Below are 22,221 nucleotides of genomic sequence, written 5' to 3' on the forward strand. Positions count from 1 at the left end.
CTTTAAACCACAAAAACATGTCTGAATGCAAAAAGGAAACTGAGACTAAATGCTGATTTGTGTCTCGATCCCATCTGCAGTGCATTGCTGGGGAGCACTTATGCCCTGGGCTCCTCATGTGAGGCCTCAGTGAAGGAGACCCTGGGAATTACTGTGAACCCCCAAACTGCTACAATTATTAGTGGAAATCATTAAATACAGAGAGTAACACTACCTTTGAACTCAGAGCTTTGCCTCCCCACAGTGTGTGTTCATCCTTCCCAGAGGATGTGTTGGGTGCCCTGCAACTCTTTGAAAAACACTTCATAATTCTGCTTTTGTTGCTAAAAATAATAATGCACTTCTGCCAGGAATGTCACTGCACTGAGTGACCCAGGGCTGGTTCAGGGGTTCTCTGGAGTGGTGATCCTGGCTTTTATCACCCATGAAAAGAGGCTTGAACTGACCCACAAGCTTTCTCAGAGGGTGATTACTAATTTGTCTGTTCATTATAATGTTAGGATTATGACAGGGAGGGGCTCTGAAAGACACCCTGCTAATTCTTAAATGAATAAATTACTACCTTAGCACATGTTAGCATTAGTAATACTAATAATACCTATGGTATTATTAAGACTATAAAAACAGAAGGAAGAAAATTCAGCAGCTGGAGTGTAGTTATTTGTATTTTTGTGTATGTGACTGTGCTATTAATTAACTGCACAACAGGGGAGGCAGAAAACTTTGAGGTGGAAGAGGATGGGACAGTGTCATTAACAAAGACAGGATGATAATGAGTTACTTTATACTGGTGCTGTGCATGAACTCGTTTTTCTTAACCCTGTGCACTTGTTTTCTGCTGGCATTGTAGCAATTCCTGCTGGGAATGCCTCCAGCAGGCGCCCCTCCTCTCCTGAAGAGTTGCCCACAGGCTCACAGAGGCAGCTGATCGTCATTTTAGCAGATGAGTGTGCCAAGATCCAAATGCTGACAATGAGCAGGAGGCTGAGCCCTTCTGGGCTCTGTGTCTTGCACTGGAGATGGGGGGAGAGGCAGTGCCTGGGACTGGGATGCAGGAGGAGGCTCCAAAAAGCGAGGAATCTGAGGAGGGGTCTGCATTTGGTGTCAGTACATGTTGTAGGGAGGTTTCTGGGCTGGTCAGTGTCAGGTACAGTGTGAGAAGGGCCTCAGCAGAGCAGGTGCTGAGGGGAGGGATAGAACAGGAGTGCACGTCGGAATTGAAAACACCACGGGTGCAGAGGGTGGTGAGTAACAACTGCCCAACAGAACTGCCATCCTCTTTATTTAGACATGTATAAGGGGATTCAATCTGCAGAGAGGTGCAGCAGTGCCAGGGTGTTTCCCACCTGCCACTTGAGGAGGTGTTTAGAAGCTTTGTGTGGTGTAAAATCCGTTCTTCCATGTCAGGAAGGTGTTTCAATTCTGCCTGGAGAGTGAAGTCACCTTTGTAACATTGCAGCTGCAATTAGCATCGTACTATAAAAAGCTTTGGAGAGGGATTGCCTTAATTTTGGCTTGGAGTGATGTCCATTTCCAAACACATTAGGAAAAAACTGAACTGCCATAACCCTCTTACAGGTGTCACCAGCCCGAGTCGCCGTATCTAGAGCACCGTGTGTATGATCAATGCTCTAATGGCAAACATTAAAGGTTAACAGCTTGTGTTTTTATGGCAAAGCATTAGAGAAAAGCTTTCCTCTAAATGAAGCAATCCCTTCAGAGAATGTAAAATGGAATTTAAAAAAGGAGGAAGTCAATTCTGAAGGAAAGCATTTGTGAAGAAAATGGAAATGGCTTTAGAAAGCTCTTTTTCCAGGATGATCAGGTACTTTTTTAACAGGTAGGATTGTCTCTGGTTATATGCAAACTAAAATTGGCATTGTATCCTCTATCAATGTAAATGTGCAATGTCTAAATTGCAATCCAAAGATCATTCCCCTGTTGTTTGCTGGAGTTGGATGAGTAACTCATTCTACCCAAATGCTTTAGTCATAGTCTGCAACCTAAACCGAGCTTGTCCTGGAGCCAGCAGCAGGGCACAAAGATTTTGCTTCTCCAGAGCCTTATTGAGGTGCAACCTTAATATTGAACAGCCTGAAATGCAGTAAGTTGGCAGCTATTTTTTTCTTGAATCGACAGAAATCACATATGAGAAATGACTCACACAACTTAAAATGTGTTTGGAGGTAGCCCTGAAATCAGCTGGTGGTGTAGATTCTTCTTTTGGTGTTTTAGTGAATGGAGAATCAATGAACGTGCAAGTTCTTGGTAGCAAATCTTGTGTTTTCTGTCAAAATGGAGCTGTTTGAGCTGCGAGCCTGTAATTTTTCTGGTTGTGTGAGGAGGGCATGGAAGGTTGGAGTCCATAGATAAATGGAATGAGCAAACAGCTACACACCTCCTGTCTGATAATGTGTGGAACACCTTTAGCAAACCTTATGAGGGAAAATGGGTTGGGAAGGATGTAGATTGACAGTGGCTCTCTCCCACTCTTGATCCATATCAAGTCATGCTTGGATCAGATGGCACAATTCCAGGAGGAACAGACCTGTAGCACGGGCCCAACCCAGTACAGCAGGACTTAAAGACATCTGTTTGTAATACACCTCTCCAAGATGCTATTTTGACCCAATTTCCAGGTCAAAGTGTGTTTGTCCTCCTGGAACACAGACAGTAGCTGTGGGTGTGTTGACATTTAGCCGTGTTTGCTTTCACCTCTCACTACCTTGTTCCCCTAATGGAGCTGTGATGAGAACATCACCTTTGGCCAGAGGATCTGCTGAATTTGGCAGCCAAGATGCTCTCTGGCTGCCTGTGGGTCAGAACTCAATCACAGTGTTCAGGCAGTGGGGCTGGTGTGGATGGTGACATGTCACATCTGACCTCAAGTGGTTTTAGTGAACTGCAAAGCTGTTCTGGTAGGAAACTCACGTTACCTGCTCTGCAAACACAGGTTGTAGAACAGAGTATATTTTCCTCAAACAGTTGGCAGAAGGGGGAAATGGTATTTCCTGATGGTTTGATCCAGCCCTACAAGGCACTGGGGGTGAGAGGGGTTGGATTATACAACTTTTGAAAGCAAATGGGAAGTATTTCTATTTTAATAGTTGAATATTTAGTGATGCCTTGTGAAGGTAGGGCAAACTGCCAGCCCTTACCCAGAATGGCTGCTGCTGATCATCCTGACTTTCCACAAAAACCTTTAAAAATGGAATTTATGCATGTCCCAAATGGCTGAATTTCAGACCAGGAACTGAACTGAGCAGTGCTGGTTCTGCCTGCCTGTGGTGTGGGATCTTGCCCTGAAGCAATCCTTAGTCTGCATTGCTGCTCCACGCCAGGATTCATGGCATTTCTGTTGCTCACTCTGGTGATACTTTCCTTCCCTTTTGATCAATGCAGAGTAAACACAGAGCCCTAGAAGAAAAAAACCTGCTAATTAACGGGAGCAGTAACTAAGGAAAGATTCCAGGGGTACAGACACAGGTCCTCCAACAGCTCTGCTTTGACTTGTTTCACTAATCTGCTCTGTGGCCTGGTTTGGTACCGTGAACTTCCCCTGCAGCTCGTTATCTCAGTGGCCTTTACCGGGGCCTTTGCTGGCTCCAGGGTCTGGTCAACCTGGGGAACGCCCGAAGGCATCAGCAAACACAGGTCCTTCACAACCCAGCCAATGTGGCCATAGGTGGGGACGACCTGGGAGGCTTCTGCTTGTAGAGCCAGTCCTGGGCTGGGTTTTGGTTACTTCAGACAATTTTTTCTTCTTCACCTTTGACCAAACCTCTGGAACAGCTGGGGGAAGTCAAATGAGGTAAGAAAACAATCTTGGAGGTCTGTGTGCCCAAGTTGATCTTGGCTACTGGACAGCCTGGGTTTTTTGCATGAAATGCTTGTGTTGTGCTGTCTGGTTTATATTTTTCTGCTTTTGACATGTTGAAGGTGGTGTTCTGCTATGAAAGATTAAGTGTCTTCTTAGAAGGAGGCTCTGTCATCTTCCAGATCTCAGTGCTGAAGTCGATGGAGGACATGGCAGATGCTCAAGATTTATGAGAACTCCATAATTTATTTCCAAAAGCAGGAAATAAATCTTGAATCTTGGGAAAAGGTGACTTACCTCAACTACTCTTCCTGAAGGACTGAATTAACTCTCCAAGGATGACTGAGCTCTGCCATCCTGTGGAGAAATTAAGAGTTCTCTGTGAATTGAGGTGATCTTGATCTGTTCTGGTGGAAAGTGGAGTGAGAGAACAGAGGGATTTGCATCAAACTGATCTACCCAAGGTTTGGGAACTCCTCCTGGGGGCTTTGCCATCAGAAACTGCTGATGAGACTTGCTCCAGCAAGGAACTAAACTGCAGGGATTTAGGAATATATTGGATTTGTATGTCTGGATCTGTTTGGGAGAAACTCACAGCAATGTGCAATGTTTCAGAAAGAAATGCACAGAACAGGCAGTGTGGCCACATCCTAAGGAATTAAGGACCCCACTTAATCAAATATTTCTTTTTAAAGTGAGGCTCTTATCCGTAGTGTTGCTGTTTTCTGGGAGTGGTGACTGGCAGGGTGCTGATCCATGGACAAAGGGAGCTTTGCAGTGCAAGGGACTGTTGCAAGCCCATCCATAAATGGATCAAGGAGGGGATAAGGGGAGCTTGAGCTGGAAACGTGGCTCTGATTGTATTCTTCGTTGTTTTGAACCCATTTCCCAACAGTGTTTCTTGCTAAAATAGTCCTTGATTTCCAGACCAGGACTTGAAAAAGAAAAAAAAAAAGGAAGGAAGAGGAAATGTGGAATGAAATCCAGTATTCCTGTGTGAATTGAATTGTGTGGTGTCCTGCAGAGCTCCCATTTCCAGCTGTTGGAGAGTTGTTTTTTCTAGGGGGGTTAATCCAGTGGGGAAGGTCTCCTGCTGCTTGGCCCTTGGGAAAACTGCTCTGTGTGGAAATGGAAACTAGCTGGAGCTGCGAGTTGTCTCCCATACCCAGCTCTGCAGAGGGCTCCAGGCATGGGTTTTGTTTCTGTTTTTTGAGGCAGAACTTTCAGTTTTCTTTAATGGTTGGCTTTGTTCCTGTGCAGGGGAAGGCTTGAATCTGGATGCATTTATTAGTGATAGAATGAGGTGAAACATTAGAGAGACAACTAATGGCAAGGTCTGTGCTGTAGCAGGACTGTTTCCAAGGCTGTTACCTTGCCAGAATAAAATCATCCCAACTCCAGAGAGCACCCTGTAGTGACCCTGCAATACCTGTATGCTAATCCTGATAATTTTATTTTGAAATTAAAAAGACTGGGCAGGTAAATGCCACCCTGACACCCAATCCCATCAGGTCTCAGAAGCTAAGCAGGGTCAGGCCTGGTGAGTGCTGGGGTGGGAGACCTCCTGGGAGTACCAGGTGCTGTAGGTTACACGTGGGTGTGCCCTTCCCAAATCTTCCTTTGCAAAGCCTGGCCATGATGAGAAAAGCTGAGCTATGTGTGATGATTTCCAATAATAAAAAGTAAATTAGAGAATGTGGGGATGTTCTTCTTGTATCAGGTTGCTGAGCACTTGTAAATTACTTTTTCAAATGCTGGAAACTCCTTAATCTTTCAATCTTCTACCTCCTGAGCCAGCAGGATGGCACTAAGAAAAGACGGGAATAGGTGTCAGGGATCACAGAATCACTCAGGTTGGAAAAGATCTCCAAGATCGAGTCCACCCTGTGCCAGGTCCCCATCTTGTCCCCCAGCCCAGAGCACTGAGTGCCACATCCAGCCATTCCTTGGATACTTCCAGGGATGGGGACTCCAGGCCCTTCCAGTGCCTGACAACTTTCTGTGAAGAAATTTCTCCTGATGTCCAATAAAAGTCCTCCCAAGGTTCATGCTTCCTGTAATATTTGGAAGCATCTTTGTTTGAGCTTGCTGTTTTAATGGGCATTACTTAACCAACTTAAAATTGCTCAATGTTGCCGAAGTAACAGAATTGTTGCCACCAGTTAATGCAGCAGAGGAAATGGTCCTTCACTTCCAAAGCTTTCACTTGCAGACAAATCTTGTTGCTGCTTGACACCAATGAGCAGTTTAAATGCCAGGTTATTTTGCCTGCTGCCTCCTGCTCTCGTTGGTTTTTGAGTGCATCTGTGACATGAATAATGGCCATCTCCCAGGCACAAGTCAGAGAGGGAGTTAGCTTTAACTCCTTCCTTCAAATGTCCTTCCCAGGCATCGGAAGAGGCCTCGCTGCGGGCTCTGGAGAGTCTCATGACGGAGTTCTTCCACAATTGCACAACAAATGAGCGGAAACGTGAGATAGGTGAGTTCATGATGCTTCTTGACTGGTTCCTTTGGTGTTCTGTGGATGAAGAGCTGTGTCTCATATTGAACCCTCTCCTGCTTATGAGGTCAAGGCGTACCTTGCTCGTGTTTCAGAGAACCTGTGGCAGGTCCTATAGGTAATACTTCAGTGACATTTTTCTCTGCCTGCACATGGTTGGGGTTTGTGTCCTGTGAAACCTCTGCCTAGAGATGGAGCCTGGATTTCAGCATTGGGAATGCAAAGCAGAAGGCTGTCCTAGTTAATGGGAAGTGACAAGCAGGAATAAACAGGTTTCAATTTGGCTGGTGTTACTAAATATATCTTGAAAGCCAACAGAGATCCTGCAGGTGTTCTGGGTGAGCTGCTGTGCTGGTGGCTGTAAAGAGACACATTCCTTTTACTCTCAGACAGGCACAGAGATGCTCCAAGGGCTGGAGCCCCTCTGCTCTGGAGCCAGGATGGGAGAGCCTTCTCACCTGGAGAAGAAAAGGCTCTGAGAGACCTGAGAGCCCCTTCCAGTGCCTAAAGGGGGTTCCAGGAGAGCTGGAGAGGGACTGGGGACAAAGACCTGAAGGGACAGGACAAGGGGGAATGGCTTCCCACTGCCAGAGGGCAGGGTTAAATGGGATATGGGGAAGGAATTGTTCCCTGTGAGGGTGGGCAGGCCCTGGCACAGGTTGGGCAGAGAAGCTGTGGTTGCCCCATCCCTGGAAGTGTCCAAGGCCAGGTTGGACAGGGCTTGGAGCAACCTGGGCTAGTGGAAGGTGACCCTGCCCATGGCAGGGTTGTGACTGGATGGGCTTTAAGGTCCCTTCCAACCCAAAGCATTCTGGGATGATTTCGCTTCTGCTGTCTCTAAGTGCAGTATGATCAGCATGAAAGACTTGTCCCAGAAATACTGTAAAATCAAGAATGAAGAACCAGCAAAGCTTTTGTTTTGTTGTGTTTTTTTCTGTGGTGGAGATCTGCTGTGGAAAAGGTATTGCTCATTCTCCTGCTTGAATCACAGGAAAGAAACAGATTGATTAAGGCTTAAATTGGCTTAGGCTGTAAAACAGACTTTGTGCCTTTTCTTTTTGGCACATTATCCCTGGATGTGAGGTGACCAAATCCTCACCTGAGTGTTCAGAGAGGCTTTTGAGATGCTGACCTATGACAAAGTCAGCAGCTCTTGGAGCACTTGCATTGAGAAGGTGGTTTTAGAACACTGTGTGTGATCTAACATGTCCCTACTCTTTCACAGTGCCCTGAAATCCCAACATTGACTTTTATGGATAAAATGGTAATGCTCATAATACAATTTTTGTGTGATTTGTTTTAATGCTCAGCTGTAGTATTTATGTCCAAGCTGATTCTAAAATGACACATCTATTTTGTTTTCATCAAAGTCTCTTGTTAGATTGCTTTTATTACTTTAGAGTGTGATTTTATTGTATTTTTTCCCTTCTCCAGGTTGTTTGAATCCTTCCCTGAACACAGAGTGTCTTCCATGCTCAGTGTGTTACTGTGCTATCACAACACACTGTTAGGGATTTGTTTACAACTTAGGAATTTTAATGTAATATTTTTACATCAAAGTAAAATTAAAACTAAAGTACATTTAAAAGTGATTTTTTTTTTGCAGAGGAGCTTTTAAATAACTTTGCCCAGCAGATTGGAGCCTGGAGGTTCTGCCTGTACTTCCTGTCCAGCACAAGGAATGACTATGTGATGATGTACAGTCTGACTGTGTTTGAGGTGAGATGTGAGCTCTTTCCTGCTTGGTGCATCTTCTGCCTGGTGCAGCTTTATCTGGCAATTGATCTTTTGGGGAAATGTTTGTTCAGAGTGGCAGCCCTGGTAAGTATAGAGATAAAGGATGCTTTTATTGCTCTCTGCTAGAGAGGTTGCTTAATGGCAGGCTAAGGGTAGGGGAATATGAATCTTTGTATGCAAGCTGAAGAATTCATTTCCTGGCATTCCTGAGTACAAATTACCTCCAGTTTCAGAGGCTGCTTGAGTTTCTGCACAATGCTTTTAAGGGTGTTACTGTTTTTATACCTTTTTTATGATCAGAAATATGTGTGTGATTGCCTGCTACTGGTTCCTGCAGACTTCAATGCTGAAAGGGAAGATAAAGTTGCATTTATTTTTCTGAAATTTCATTGTTGTCGTTGATGATCTTGAACTATATCCTGCAAACTTCTGCTGGTTGTAGAGGTGAAGTCCCTCCTAGGTGGCCACATCCCACCCTTCACCTATTTATAAAAGAATAAAATTAAGGTAAAAAGCCTCAGTATTGAGACTTAACCTCTGTGTCTGCTAGAAGAAATAAAAGTATTCTGTGAACAGCTCTGTTGTATCACCTGATTTTTCAGTGACTTTCCCTAAAGATATCGTGGATTTGGTCCATGTGACTCCTCACCCTGGTCCATTTGTGGCCTGTGTTGTGTTCCTGCTGGGTGGGCACTCTGAGCTGGGCTCCTGAATCAGAATTTTTAGTCTTTACAGTGAGCCACTTTTTAGATAAAGCAAACAACTCTGCTCTTAAAGTTGTGTTGGTTTGACAAATTATTCCAGTCACTGTTGACTCCACTTAAATATCTTTAGTTATTAGGAATTACATAAGGAATCTGGACTCGATCTGCAAAATCGATCCCATTTGCCTTCCCCTCAGAAAGGGCTGATTGTGACAATTGGCACAGGAATTGTTCCCTGCTCTGGGGTGGGTGCCCCACAGCAGCAGCCTGCAACAATTAAAGTGATTTTCCTGAAGAGGAAAACAAGTGCAGGGCAGAAGTTGGACTCCAGTGATCTTGTGATCATCCTGTGGGGGGAAGTGCCTTCAGCTATGAAGCTGGATTCCTGAGCCTCTGCTTCCCTGCAATGGGGAAAGAAAGTGGTACTGGAAAACTAATTGTACCCAGAATAAAGAAACCCCTGTTCCAATGCAGAGTGAGGGACAGGAATCCACAGCCCTGCGGAGGGATTGGGATCTCTCTGTGGAGGTGCTTGAATTTCCAAAGTTAACCACTGTAGTGCTGCTTGTTGAACTGGTCCTCAGAGCCATGGTCAGTCACAGTCTGCAGCTTCATCCATCTCCAACTGTCCATGAGTGCTGAACCAGTCAAAGGGCTTGTGGAAACACAAGAATCGTTCCCAAAACTTACTGAGAATGTTGTGTTTTCTAGACTATTTAAGAAGTTAACAGTGGCTCTGGAATAAAACTTCTGGATAAACCCTTCCAGATAAACAGTTTCCACCTCCTGCTTTTGGAAAAGCAAACATCTTTCCCAAAACACTTGTAGGTGGAGAAAGCTGCCACTGTCAGGTCAAAGGAGTAGAACAAAGCCCAGTGAGTGTTAATGATGCCTTGGGATTGATATTAAAGCTAAAGTAACTTCCAGTTTTATTGGGGCTTCTGCAACTCTCTTTCTGAACTTGCATCAAGAAACCATCAGTTGCTTGGGTCATTGTTTTTAGGCAATACTTATGGATCTTCTCTGCTAGAAAACCCAAAAACCAACTTGTTTGAGGAATTAATATATAAATATCCCTGTGTACCTCTCCACTGTGAAGTGGTGCCTCTGTATAGAACATCACTACTGTGCATCTGCCTCAGTACAAGCCTTCTCTGTAGGGTATCCCAAGAGGCTCCTGATGATTCAACGCCCCTAAATGGGATCTTAGTGTAGCAGGGAAGCAATTTGCAACTCTGCATTCCTTTGGAATTTGTCTGCCTTTAAGTGGGCTAAAAGCTTTCTGTTCAAGTGGTGACAGGGAGTTGCTCTGGTGACCTTCCAGCTCAGCTTTAAGAGACCCAGGCAGCATCAGAGTCATCTAAAACTGAACTTGCTTCTGCCTTTTTCTTGTCTTGATGCTCTGCTCTCCCCTTGAAAGGGGAAAATCGGGATGTCCAGGGTTATAAGATACTGGAAATACCACATGACTGCCAGTTAGTTCTGCTTGACCAAAAACCAGTTAAAATGGTGATGTGCTGTGATCTGTCCCTGCATCATGATGTTCAACCTCTGGAGCAGAGAAGGCTCTGGGGAGACCTTGGAGCCCCTTCCCCCCTAGAGGGGCTCCAGGAGGAAAGGAATTCTTGGCTGTGAGGGTGGGCAGGCCCTGGCACAAGTTGCCAGAGAAGTCATGACTTCCCCATCCCTGGAAAGTGTCCAAGGCCAGGTTGGACAGGACTTGGAGCAACCTGGGGTAGTGGAAGGTGTCCCTGCCCATGGCAGGGTGTTGTGAGATTGCTTGCAAAAAGTTAATTTCTGAGCAATCCAAACTGCTTTAGCTGCGTGAGAATCACGCTGATACTTCAGCCTGCAAGGACACACACCTGCTGTTTGTCCAGTAGGCGACGGTCACTCCTTGCAAGTGTTTTCATGAGAGCGTCTCAACCGCCTTCCTGATCTCCAGACACGGACCTCAAAACATCGGGATGAGATAATACAAACACTGGGCTTGAGAGAGAGAGGCTTTTAACCAGTTAGAAGTTCTAGGGTGTTGGGGTGAGACGCTTTTAGCCAATAGGATGTACCTCTGACCCTGTATAAACCGTGTGCTGTGTGAAATAAAAGGGCTTCACTATAAACTTCATAAGCTTGTTGGTGAAGTCCTTTGTCTCCGCGGAAGTTTGTTTACTTTAGCAGGGGGTGAGAATGTGATGAGCTTTAAGGTCCCTCCAACCCAAACCATTCTAGGATTCCATCATTCTACATGTCGATGTTCTCTTAGTTTTTGAGTTCAGTGAAGCACATCTAAGATGAGCTCATTTGGGAGGTCTGTTTCTTTTCCAGAACCTGATCAATAAGATGTGGCTTGGGGTCCCATCTCAAGACAAAATGGAGATCCGCAGCTGCCTGCCCAAGCTCCTGCTGGCTCATCACAAAACTTTGCCTTACTTCATCAGGAACAAGCTCTGCAAAGTCATTGTGGACATCGGCCGCCAGGACTGGCCCATGTTCTACCATGACTTCTTCACTAACATCTTGCAGGTAAGAAGTCTGTCCATGAACCAAATCAATTTTTCCATTAAGAAACATCAATTTTTTTCTTTAATTAGTGACTTCCTTTGATGAAGTTCAAATAAATACGTGAAAACCAAAGTTGCTTTGTAAATTCCTTTTCCTTTTTTAATTTTGGAGTAACTTTGACTTCCTACAGGTTACATTTCTTTGTAGTGTAAGTGAAACAAATAAACTGCACTTTGAATTTTAAATACTATGAGGTAGTTCTTGAAAATATAAGGATTTGCAGGTTCTTCTTTAAAGGAAAAAATTCAGTAAAACTGTGGAAGTGTCACTGGGTGACTTTCAAAAGTGAAGTTTCTCAACGTGGCTGTTGAAGATTTCTCATCCAATAGCCAGAAATACCCTAAAATCTCTGATACCTCATGGTGTAAAGTCACTAATGGGATGTTATTAGGGTGGTTAAGAGGGTTCTTGCAGAAAGATTCGAGTATGAGTTGGAGGATCCTGACTGGGACCTTGCCATTAGTTGGAATTTTGGTTGCAATTCAGCATCTTCCCATAGAATCCTGAGGCAGGCTGAGCTCATTGCTGCTGCAGCCTGACCAGGCTGATGCAAATCACCTCTTTTGGTTGGAGTATTTTGTTTCCAGGTCCCTTAAAGTGGTTCCTAATGAGTTTGAAGAGGCTGAGTGTAAACTGAAGTGCTGCACAGTCTCTTTCTGCTGACATAATGACATAATCTGAATGCAGCAAAGCCCCTGGCCAAGACACAGGGCAGTGATTTAAATCTAGGTTGTTGAGTGTCAGGAGTTTATTTGTTAAGACAAATGGATCTAGTATTAATTGCAGAATTAAAAAAGGTAATTTGGCCTACAGAGATATGTCAGCAACTGGTGTACTTACTCTCAGAGGGCTTCCTGGGGTGTGACATGGTGCAGTTGTTGCCTTAGTTGTCAATCTGACAACAAATATTTTGAGATGACTGTCTATCGTTGTTGTTTTGACTGTCGTTTCACCTGGATCTGAACTGAAATGCTTCCTGAGTTCCACTGACCTTTCTTGCACTCTAGGGGTCATCTTAAGAAATTGCAGAGCTCCCTTTAGGAATCTATTTATCCTTAAGCCTCTCGTTGTGAACTCAGCTGTGGAGGGAAATGTTCCCATAAATTAATTCATATAACAGACACATTCCAAAAATGTCCAGAGAAAGTGGAAGAAAAACACTAATACTGAATTCCAAGACCTGAAAACATTGAAGAGGAGCACAGGAGCAGCTTGGCTTGCTTTTAGAATTGCAAATGAGTTCTGTCTCCAGACTTTTTTCTGCAATAATTTGAAGCAACTGTTTGATTATTTAGGATTAAATTGTATCTTGCTGCTCTGAATAGTCTCTAGACCTTTTTACTTAACCATTGCAGGAGTGGAAAAGTAAATTGTATTACTCTATTGTCATTATGCAAACACAGTAATTCTACATAGAAAGTGCTACTTCCTTAGAAGTTTAGAATTTGTTTTTAAACAATGTCAGTGCCTAGTACTACTGCAACTGCCTGGATTTGCCAGAAAATATCTGGAGACATGTTCAGCCTCTTCGCAACTGACCAACCAGTTGTGTGTTTTATTTAGTCCTTCACCTGTCTGCTCCTGTACCATGAGGCTTCCTCTCCAAAAGCCAAACTTGTGGACATCTGGATGAAGAGCTTTTAGATGGGCTTTTTTTTCCCCACATGTTTCACCAAACTGTGTCTCCCTAGCAGTGTTAAGTCAGTCTGGCTTTGCATTGGTGGGTCAGGGGATTAGAACCAAAGTCAGCCTGTATTACAGAATTATGACTTCAAAGATTATTTGCAATAACTACGATTGGCTTTGGAGCTTTTTCTCCTAGAGGGAGTGGTGCATAAATCACTTTGGATGTTTCAGGTCAGCAGTGAAGAGCAGAGTTGTCCTTCAGCAGGAAATAAAACTTTGTCCCATTTGAATGAGTCTTCAATATCCCAGTGGCTAATGAAGGCAAAAGTCATCTTTTCTCCCAGTCCTATTCCAGCATGTGGTGAAAGTTACTCTACACTTCGTAGAGTAAATACAATTCCCAGTTTGAGGTGCAATTCAAGAACAAGGAGAGGTTGGATCCCTCTGCTGTGTTCTGGTGGCATCTGATCCTGGCTGCAGCTCTTGGTGTGTGTGTGTGGAGTGCTGGGCTGTTCAGTGGGAAGCTGCTGGCTGATGGTGCAGGCTCCTGACCTGCAGGAACAGCCCTTGCCGTGGCCACACTGCCACTGCTCAGGCAATTCAGAGAAGTGATGATGTCAGCAGAAGGAACACACTGTTACTGGTAAACATGCCAGGCCACAGAATGTGTGCAATGACATTATGAAAGCTCTCTTGAAGCCCATGGGGCCTGAACTGTTGCAACATCGTAGATTAATGTCTGGCAAAATGGAATCTTTGCAGTTCTCTCCCCTCAACATGCAGCTCTGCAAACTGTGGGAACTGATACACTCCCAGTCTTGAAGCTCTTGTAAACTGCGAGTAGTGCTGATAATCCCTGTCTGTCAGCTGGCTGTTGTCATCACCTGTTCCACTCTTGTGTTCCTCAGTTAATCCAGTCTCCTGTGACCACTCCCCTGGGACTGATCATGCTGAAAACAACGTCAGAGGAGCTGGCATGTCCGCGGGAGGATCTGAGCGTGGCCCGGAAGGAGGAGCTGCGCAAGCTGCTCCTGGACCAGGTGCAGACAGTGCTTGGGCTGCTCACAGGTACGAGTTCCTGCACCAACCTCACCATCCAAAGCTGCTGCTGGGCTGGCACTTTTGGGGTGCAGTGAAGCAACATGTGGGCTGCTCCTGCAGTTTGAACACTCAACTCTACCCTGAGGCATTTGGGTCAGCTTCATATGAGCCGGATTGTGTGGCAGAGCAGCGGCATAGCTCCATATGTCCCCTCTGTGAAGAGGGGTGGAGGTCGTCTTCTCTTAGTGATTCCAAAGAAATTATTGAGTGTTTATACACATGGTGTTCCTTCTCAAAGCACTAAAGCTGTGTTCTACTGGTTGTTACATCACTCTGTCTTTACCAGCCTGTTCTGAAGAATCTCTCTTTGGCCAGGTATTTTGGAGAGCATCTGGGACAAGCATAGTGCCACTGCTGCCACTCCACCACCATCCCCGACTTCAGGAGAAAGTGGTAAGGAAAACTAGGCTGCAAGGTGGTATTTCCATGTACTTAAACTTGCAATATCAGGCACAGATTCCTTCCTTTACTGTCTAGCCTCTTGTAATTACCCTTTCTTAGAGCTTTTCCCAGGCCACCAAATTCCTGATTGGAAAGAAAAGCCCTACATGAAGAAGCAGTTTCCACTGCAGGAGGTGCCCCACTGCAAATGCCACCTCAGTGAACAGGACACACAGAGCTGCTTGTTGTCCTCAGAGACAAAATGCCTTAATGTCAGTGAGTTAGAATTGTGGAATCATAAAGGTTGGAAAAGCCCTCTCAGATCATCAAGTCCAGCCATTCCTGAGGACTGGCCAAGGGCACCACTAACTCATGTCACCAAATGCACATCTGCATGGCTGTTAAGTCCCTCCAGGATGGGCACTCCACCACTGCCCTGGGCAGCTGTGCCAGGGCCTGACCACCCTTTTCATGAAGAAATTTTCACTATATCCAATCTGAACCTGCCCTGGCACAGCCTGAGGTCGTTCCCTCTTCTCCTGTCTCTGTCCCCTGGAGCAGAGCCCGACCCCCTCCCCGGCTCCCCCCTACTGCCAGGGATTGCAGAGAGTGAGAAGGTCCCCCCTGAGCCTCCTTTTCCCCAGGCTGAGTCCCCCAGCTCCCTCAGCCACTCCTGCTGCTCCAGCCCCTTCCCAGCTCTTGTTCCCTTCCCTGGACATGCTCCAGCCCCTCAGTGTCTATCTTGTCCTGAGGGGCCCAGAAGTGCCCCAGGACTGGAGGTGCCTCAGCAGGGAGGGCGAAATCACTGCCCTGGTTCTGCTGCCACACCAGTGCTGGGACAGGCCAGGTGCCATTGGCCTCTTGCCTATCTGGGCACACTTTTCCACTGAGCAACTTTCCAGCCCCTGTTCCCCAAGCCTGTGGCCTTGCATGGGGTTGGCTTTGTCCTCTGAATTTCAGCTGTTCGTCATCAGCCAGTGAGGTAAAAACTGAAGCTTCCCTAGGAAAAAAATATAAAGGTAGCTAAGACTTTGTGAAATGGCACAGGTTGCCCAGAGAAGCTGTGTCTGTCCCATCCCTGGAAGTGTCCAAGGCCAGGTTGGACAGGGCTTGGAGCAACCTGGGGTGGTGGAAGGTGTCCCTGCCCATGGCAGGGGGTGGGACAAGATGAGCTTTAAGGTCCCTTTCAACACAAACTGTTCTGTGATTCTATTTTCTTATTGTTCAAGTTTGTTTCCTACCTCTTCCTCTTACACTTTTATGTGGGTGTTTTTCTGATCTAAACTCATTTACATATCTATTGCTTAGTTACATTCAAAATGGAGAACATGTATTTGTGTCCTTGTCCTTGTCCTACATTTCACTTGTGTTTGGGACCTTAAACGCTGAGTAAGGAGTTGCAGGTCACTTCCTTGTGGCCGGATTGCACCAGTCAGCTTTAGACACTTAATGTTTTGGTTGGTACAACCCTCACACTGAAGTTTGAGCAGCATTTCAAGTGCTTCTTTCCTGTAGAAGAGCTTAAGTGACTTTTATATTTATATACAAAACATGAACTGTAATGGGAAGAATTATTTCTTTGGGTTGGTGGGGGAGTGGATTTCGATGTAGGTGGGTAGAGTTTGAACAAGAAATATTAACAGAAAGCATCAAAGCTTGTAGTATCACTTGGCAGTAGTGAAGGTGGTGCTGGGAGAGGGCACTAGTGGAACAGAATCTGGGCGAGTTTTTCTGGAAGCCTGTTGGAGATGTCCCTCAGTCCCTTGGGGCTTGTGCTGAGGCAGCTTTTATCCACCTGTGTGTTCCCCGTGTGGGATCGTATTTCTCAAACTGAAACCAGGCTGCATTTCTGCCCTGGGACTTGCCTTCCTCCCCTTTCAGGGAAAACAAACTTTTTTACTCAGAGTGTTTTCAAGATAATTGCTCAAAATTAGGACCACACTGACAGTTCCTTTACAGGTTCAAGTTTTGTTTCATTGGGTCCTGCCTGTGCAAACTTGTTCATTTGAAACTTTCTCTGTTGTTTTTCTCAGTGCTGTGTCATAACTACTCTCTCCATGTTAAAACTGGTTGTCTTCCATGTTCTTAGTCACAGAACTATGGAATCATTAACATTGGAAAAGACTGTAAGATTGAGTCCAACTCTTAACCCAGCACTGCCAAAGCCATCACTGAACCATGTTCCCAGGTGCCAAATCTGTGTGACTTGCCAACACTTACAGGGATCATGATTCCACCACTTCCAAAAGGAGCTACAGGTGCTTCCCTCTTATCCACTTCTGCCCACTTTCTGTGTTCCTGAAGGACTCAATTCATGCAGCAAAATATTCCTGTTTACTGGCGACTCTTGAACTTTTTATTGCTTAGATGAGGCCACCACCCTTTTCTCTGTATGTTCAGGTGAAATTAGAGATGTTCCAAGAGGCAAAATAAGCTCCAGACTCCCTATAAATGTTTAATATCTTCCATCAGAGCCCAAATCTCTTTAGGAACCTGGAAGACCTTTCCTTGCCTTTTTTGCACAAGGAGACAGAGTGAAATGGTGACTTTTAAGTCTTGCATAAGTTTTAAATAGCACTTGAAGACAACATTGAACTAATTTCTCATATCACTTAAGCAAAGGAACTCTGATAATATCCCATGCTGGAAAACAATTGAGTTACTGCATCAGTATAGCAATTACTCAGCAATAATCTCAGCCTCCAAATGATGTCTTTGAATGATTTATAGCACATTTGCTGATGAATACCTTCCTTAGGCATATTCACTCAGGTATGGTAAGCAAAGGAGTGACAGAAATAGTTGCTGCTGCAGAGCCAGGCTCTGAGAGTTTTTTGCTTGAGCATGAATGCAGCTGATCCACCTGTTTGCAAAGATACTTAAAATCCCCTAAACCTAGAGCTTCAGTAATTTAACTGTGTGCAAAGCACTTGGACAAAATGCTGTGAGTCACAGGAACATAATTTTACAGTTTCTGGAATTGATGGATTGAAAAATGAGAATCTTTAGTTCTTATTGATTTTATGGAGTTTGCTGGACTGAACATTTGAAAGAATCCCAGAATGGTTTGGGTTGGAGGGACCTCAAAGCCCATCTCATTCCAACCCTGTCATGGACAGGGACTCCTTCCACTATCCCAGATTGCTCCAAGCCTCATCCAACCTGGCCTTGGACACTTCCAGGGATGGGACAGCCACACCTTCTCTGCCCAGCCTGTGCCAGGGCCTCCCCACCCTCACAGGGAAGAGTTTCTTCCCAATATCCCATCTAACCCTGCCCTCTGGCAGTGGGAAGCCATTCCCCCTTGTCCTGTACCTCCAGGTCCTTGTCCCAGGTCCCTCTCCAGCTCTCCTGGAGCCCCTTTAGGCACTGGAAGGGGCTCTCAGGACTCCAGGTGAACCCACCCAGCTCTCCCAGCCTGGCTCCAGAGCAGAGGCGCTCCGGCCCTGGAGCATCTCCGTGGCCTCCTCTGGACTCGCTCCAACAGATCCATGTCTTTCCTTTGCTGGGACCCCAGAGCTGGAGGCAGCTCTGCAGGTGGGGTCTCACCTGAGGGGGCAGAGGGGCAGAATCCCCCCTCCTCTGCTGCCCAGGCTGTGGGACCAGCCCAGCACAGGGGGGGTTTCTGGGTGCCAGCACACATGGCTGGGGCAGGTGCAGCCTCTCACCCACCAGCACCCCCAGTCCTTCTCCCAGCGCTGCTCTTGGTCCCTTCTGTGCCCAGCCCAGATCTGTGCTTGGCATTGCCCTGACCCTCGTGGAGCACCTGCACTTGGCCTCATTGAACTCCATGAGATCTGTAAAAGCACAATGTGAGCAGCTCCTGCCCTGCAGTATCTGCAGAGATGTGAATGTCACCATGGGGCTGCTTCAGTGTAAGATTAAAGTGCAGGGTTGTCTCATTCAGCCTAAACCATGTGATGCCTTCCGTTTCTGGAGCAGAGGAGAAAGAAGCAAAGATAAGGTACAGCACTGAGTTATGAATATATTGATGTACACCATCGATCTTGATGAGAAATGCAGGCTTAGGAGGAATCTGTTCATCATTCATACTCTTGAGTACTTTGGAAATAGCTCAGTAAATCATACCTGTTATTTTTATACTGCTCTGTATTGGGTCATTTGACTTTCATAAAAAAATCACTCAGTTTTTCTGAAACCTTCAAATTCTGTAGTGTAACAAGTGCCAGATTTTTAAAGATGAAGAGGTTGTTTATACTCAAGGAAGAGAAATGTCTTGAACAACCTAGGGAAGGTGAGTTTCCAGCAGGTGAAGTCTGGAGATCTTGGGCAGCTTCTGTGGGAAGGGCCGCCTGGCTGGTGGTGTCCCTTTGATTCCATAGAACTTTCATCAAGGATTCTTATTAAAAGTTTTTGAGAAAGCAAAAGCCATCATGGATAAGGAAGTCTCTGGATTGCTGCTGAATTGGTTAGAGGTGGGAGATAAAAGGTGAGTAGAAATGGTCCCCTCTTGCTGTAAGGGGAGAGTTCACTGTGAAGTAGGCAGGTTTAAATTCTGAGCATCACGCCAGATCATTCTACAGAAAATTCAGATCAGCTGTCAAAAATAGGTGGCTGCTGTGCTTCTCTGTGGCATTAAGGCTCATCTGCACTTTGCACAGTGGCTGCAGTTCTACTCTTCCTCTATCAGTAGGTGCAGAGTAGCAAGGGAAGCTTTGTAGAAGGGCAGTAAAGATGATTGAAGGTTTTCAGTGGCACCCCTGTAAGTAATAGCAGAAATAGAACCTTCATTCTGACCAACTGAGAGTGAGGAACAGTAGTAGAAACCTACAGAGCGACATGTCAGAGGTGAATGCAGAGGTTATTTCTGTCCCCTGTTTGGGTACAGGAGGTAGAAAATTAAACTAGCACTGACATACCCCAAACAAACCAGCTTTGTAGTGAAGCTGTGGAACTGTCACAGGATATTGCAAATACTCGGTTTCTGTGGCTTCAGTTGGAGAGTGGAGAAAGTCATGAAAGGTAAATCCCTGAGGCTATGTGGAATTTTTCAGACTCCACCTTCCTTGGGAAACCTTTGTCACTAGGTGGTTGGAGGCTGGGGAATGTGATCTGTGCCTACCGTGGGCATTTGGTCACTGTGAGAAAGAGCTTTTGGTCTGACATGGAACATCTGCCCTTAGATCACCCACGAGTGTCATGGGCAAGCAGAAGCTTCAGTGTAATGTGGATGTACCAGAGAACTTGCGCCAGGGTCACATCAGGGATGCTCAACATTGTGAAGAGGAAGAATTTTAGAAGAAATTCCTAAAATACACCCCATGGCATTGCTATTTTCCAAAATACTGCATGAGTGTCCTTCCCAGTAAGGCCCGAAAGGTTGTGTGGAGCTAATTGCTGAATGCAGAAATCACCAGTTCATCTCATAGAAATATTTTTAACTTGCTGAATCACACAATTTTCTGAGTTGGAAGGGATCCACAGGGATCATCGAAGTCCAGCTCGTGGCTCTGCACAGGACAACCAGAGGCTGTGGTGGCTTTTGCTTTCCAGCTGTGTAACTAAGCAAGTGGCATTTCTTTAAAAAGGAGTCTATGCAGCAATGGGGCAAGCTGTTAGAAAATTCTTTTAACTTTTTCACAATAGCATTTGATCCCTAAATCAGTGATTAATATGTACAAGCACACGTCTTAGTTTCGAGAACCAGGATTGTGTGTCAGAGCAAAGAACAATAAGAGAAGCACATCATGACCTGACCACATACTTGAGATACTCTCAAGGATCTTCATTAGAAGATCCAGAACCATAAAAGGGAAATCTGTGGAATGGGATGTTCCCAAATGACCCCCAAATACCCTCAAAAGACCCCTACTCATATCCAAATAAGTTCACAGAGATAGCTGGCATATATGGATGTATTCAGGAGTGGGATGAATCTGTCTAAGTTTCATGACTGTAACCTGGTGTGTTTGATTGCTGGCCATGCCTGTTTTGTGGAGCTACCCCCCTGTACCCAGTGCTGTTAATAAAGTAATGTTGGCTTTCTAAGCCAACAAACGTGATTTGTGGAGCTATTCCCACACACCCAGTGCTCTTAATAAAGTAATGTTGGCTTTCTAATCAAGAAAACTGGTTGGAGAGTTTATTCCCTAATATTTGGTGACAACTGAGACTGGCAGTGTGTGTGTCTCTGCCCTGATTTATGTGTGTTTTTCCCCCAGGTGACCTGTTGAGTAGCCTGTTGCAGAGTCCCAGTGCAGCCAAACTCTTGAACCAGCCAATCCCCATCCTTGATACAGACAGTGAATATGTCTGTTCCCTGGCACTGGAGTGCCTGGCACACCTCTTCAGCTGGATCCCTCTGTCCACGAGCATCACGCCATCCCTGCTCACCACCATTTTCCACTTTGCGCGGTTCGGCTGCGACACACGCGTGCGCAAGATGCCTTCAGTCAATGGCAGCAGCCAGACCACGGTGCTGGGGCCGGAGCGGGGCCGGCTTGGCGTCCTGGCCATGGCCTGCATCAACGAACTCATGTCCAAGAACTGTGTGCCTATGGAGTTCGAGGAGTACTTGCTGCGGATGTTCCAGCAGACTTTCTACCTTCTGCAGAAGATCACCAAGGAGAATAATGCACACACGGTGAAGAGCCGACTGGAGGAGCTGGATGAGAGGTGAGAGCAGCCAAGCAGCTCAGTGCCAGGGCCTCATACGTTCTGAAGGACTGTGTCAGTTATTTTGTGGTCATGCATGGTGTGTCTAATGACCTTTTTTTCAGAGTACTGTGCTGGGGGAGCCAGGCAGAGAGGTAGGTGCCCACAGGTAAGGTTCTGGTAAGGGATTGAGTTTGCTGAAGGACCTGGGGGTGCTCAGGTTTGTGTTCTTTCCTGTCCTCTTCCTCCCCTGTCCTCCCGATCCATTGCTGTTTGACTGCAGGTCTGAGGTGGCACAAGAGCTCAACCTGTTGTAACAACACAGAAGAGGCTCAGTGTGGTAAAAGCACTGCAGTGTCCTTTCTCCTGGTCAGTGTCTGTCTTCTCTGCCCCAACTCAACCTCACAGTGGGGAGATATTCTGCCAGTCATGACTTGAAAGAAAATACTAGTAGTTTTCCTGTCCTTCATTGAGCCATGGCCATTTCTGATTTTTTTTTATTTTAACTTCTTTTAAATCAAAATGCAGCTTGGGAAGCTCTGTGCACTGGCCCTACTACCGAGTCTGTCCACATGGTTGTCTGGAGGCAGCAGGGAAGCAGCAGTGCTTTGGAGGCTGCATATTCTCATTTTGCAGGGATTTACTGCCATCTTTTGTTCCCTGAAACAGCTCCACTCTTTTATATCCAATATTCCTACTTGTATGAGAGAAGGTGAGACTTGTCTCACAGTTGTGCTGAGTGGCTGAAACCTTGTGTTGGCAGTGTGGTAGAAGAGGTGGTGATTTGATGCTGTTGCCAGAAAGGCTGGTGCTGACATTGGCAAAGAGGTTGCAACTGTGTGAATGTGCTGAGTATCTTAGTACTTCAGTAGACAGGTGTCCTCAGAACCCACAGGCCCTGGGTGCCTTTCTTCCCTTATTCTCATGACGATAGTTATTTTTATTCTGTTAAAATATCAGTGTCATCTGAGCACTTTGGAACTGCCAAACTAGTCCAGGAAAGAGTAACTTTAAATTGCTTTTTGCTTTAATTGTGTTTGACTCTGAAGATCCCAAAATATGGCAAGTGGCTACCAAGGATCCAAGCAATGGCTCAGTGGTTGGAGAAGCGGCTTTAGGGCAGACAGAGCTAAGGGTGAGGAAGAATTTCACTGGTCTCAGGTTACAGCTTGTGTAGA

At 45.7% G+C, this 22,221-nt stretch overlaps 1 protein-coding gene across 3 annotated transcripts in view; it reads left to right on the top strand.

Moving 5' to 3' along the window:
- XPO6 (exportin 6) overlaps positions 1–22,221 on the top strand; it is a 54,578-nt gene that overhangs the window by 9,262 nt on the left and 23,095 nt on the right. For all 3 annotated transcript variants that reach the window (XM_071571429.1, XM_071571430.1, XM_071571431.1), the window contains exons 2-7: positions 6,206–6,296; positions 7,924–8,036; positions 11,084–11,281; positions 13,855–14,014; positions 14,363–14,440; positions 20,611–21,064. In XM_071571429.1, the coding sequence (XP_071427530.1) occupies positions 6,206–6,296; positions 7,924–8,036; positions 11,084–11,281; positions 13,855–14,014; positions 14,363–14,440; positions 20,611–21,064 (1,094 nt within the window). The remainder of the gene's footprint in view (positions 1–6,205; positions 6,297–7,923; positions 8,037–11,083; positions 11,282–13,854; positions 14,015–14,362; positions 14,441–20,610; positions 21,065–22,221) is intronic.

Source organism: Pithys albifrons, chromosome 16 (genome assembly GCF_047495875.1).
Source record: "Pithys albifrons albifrons isolate INPA30051 chromosome 16, PitAlb_v1, whole genome shotgun sequence".
In the NCBI taxonomy this organism is placed as follows: Eukaryota; Metazoa; Chordata; class Aves; order Passeriformes; family Thamnophilidae; genus Pithys; species Pithys albifrons.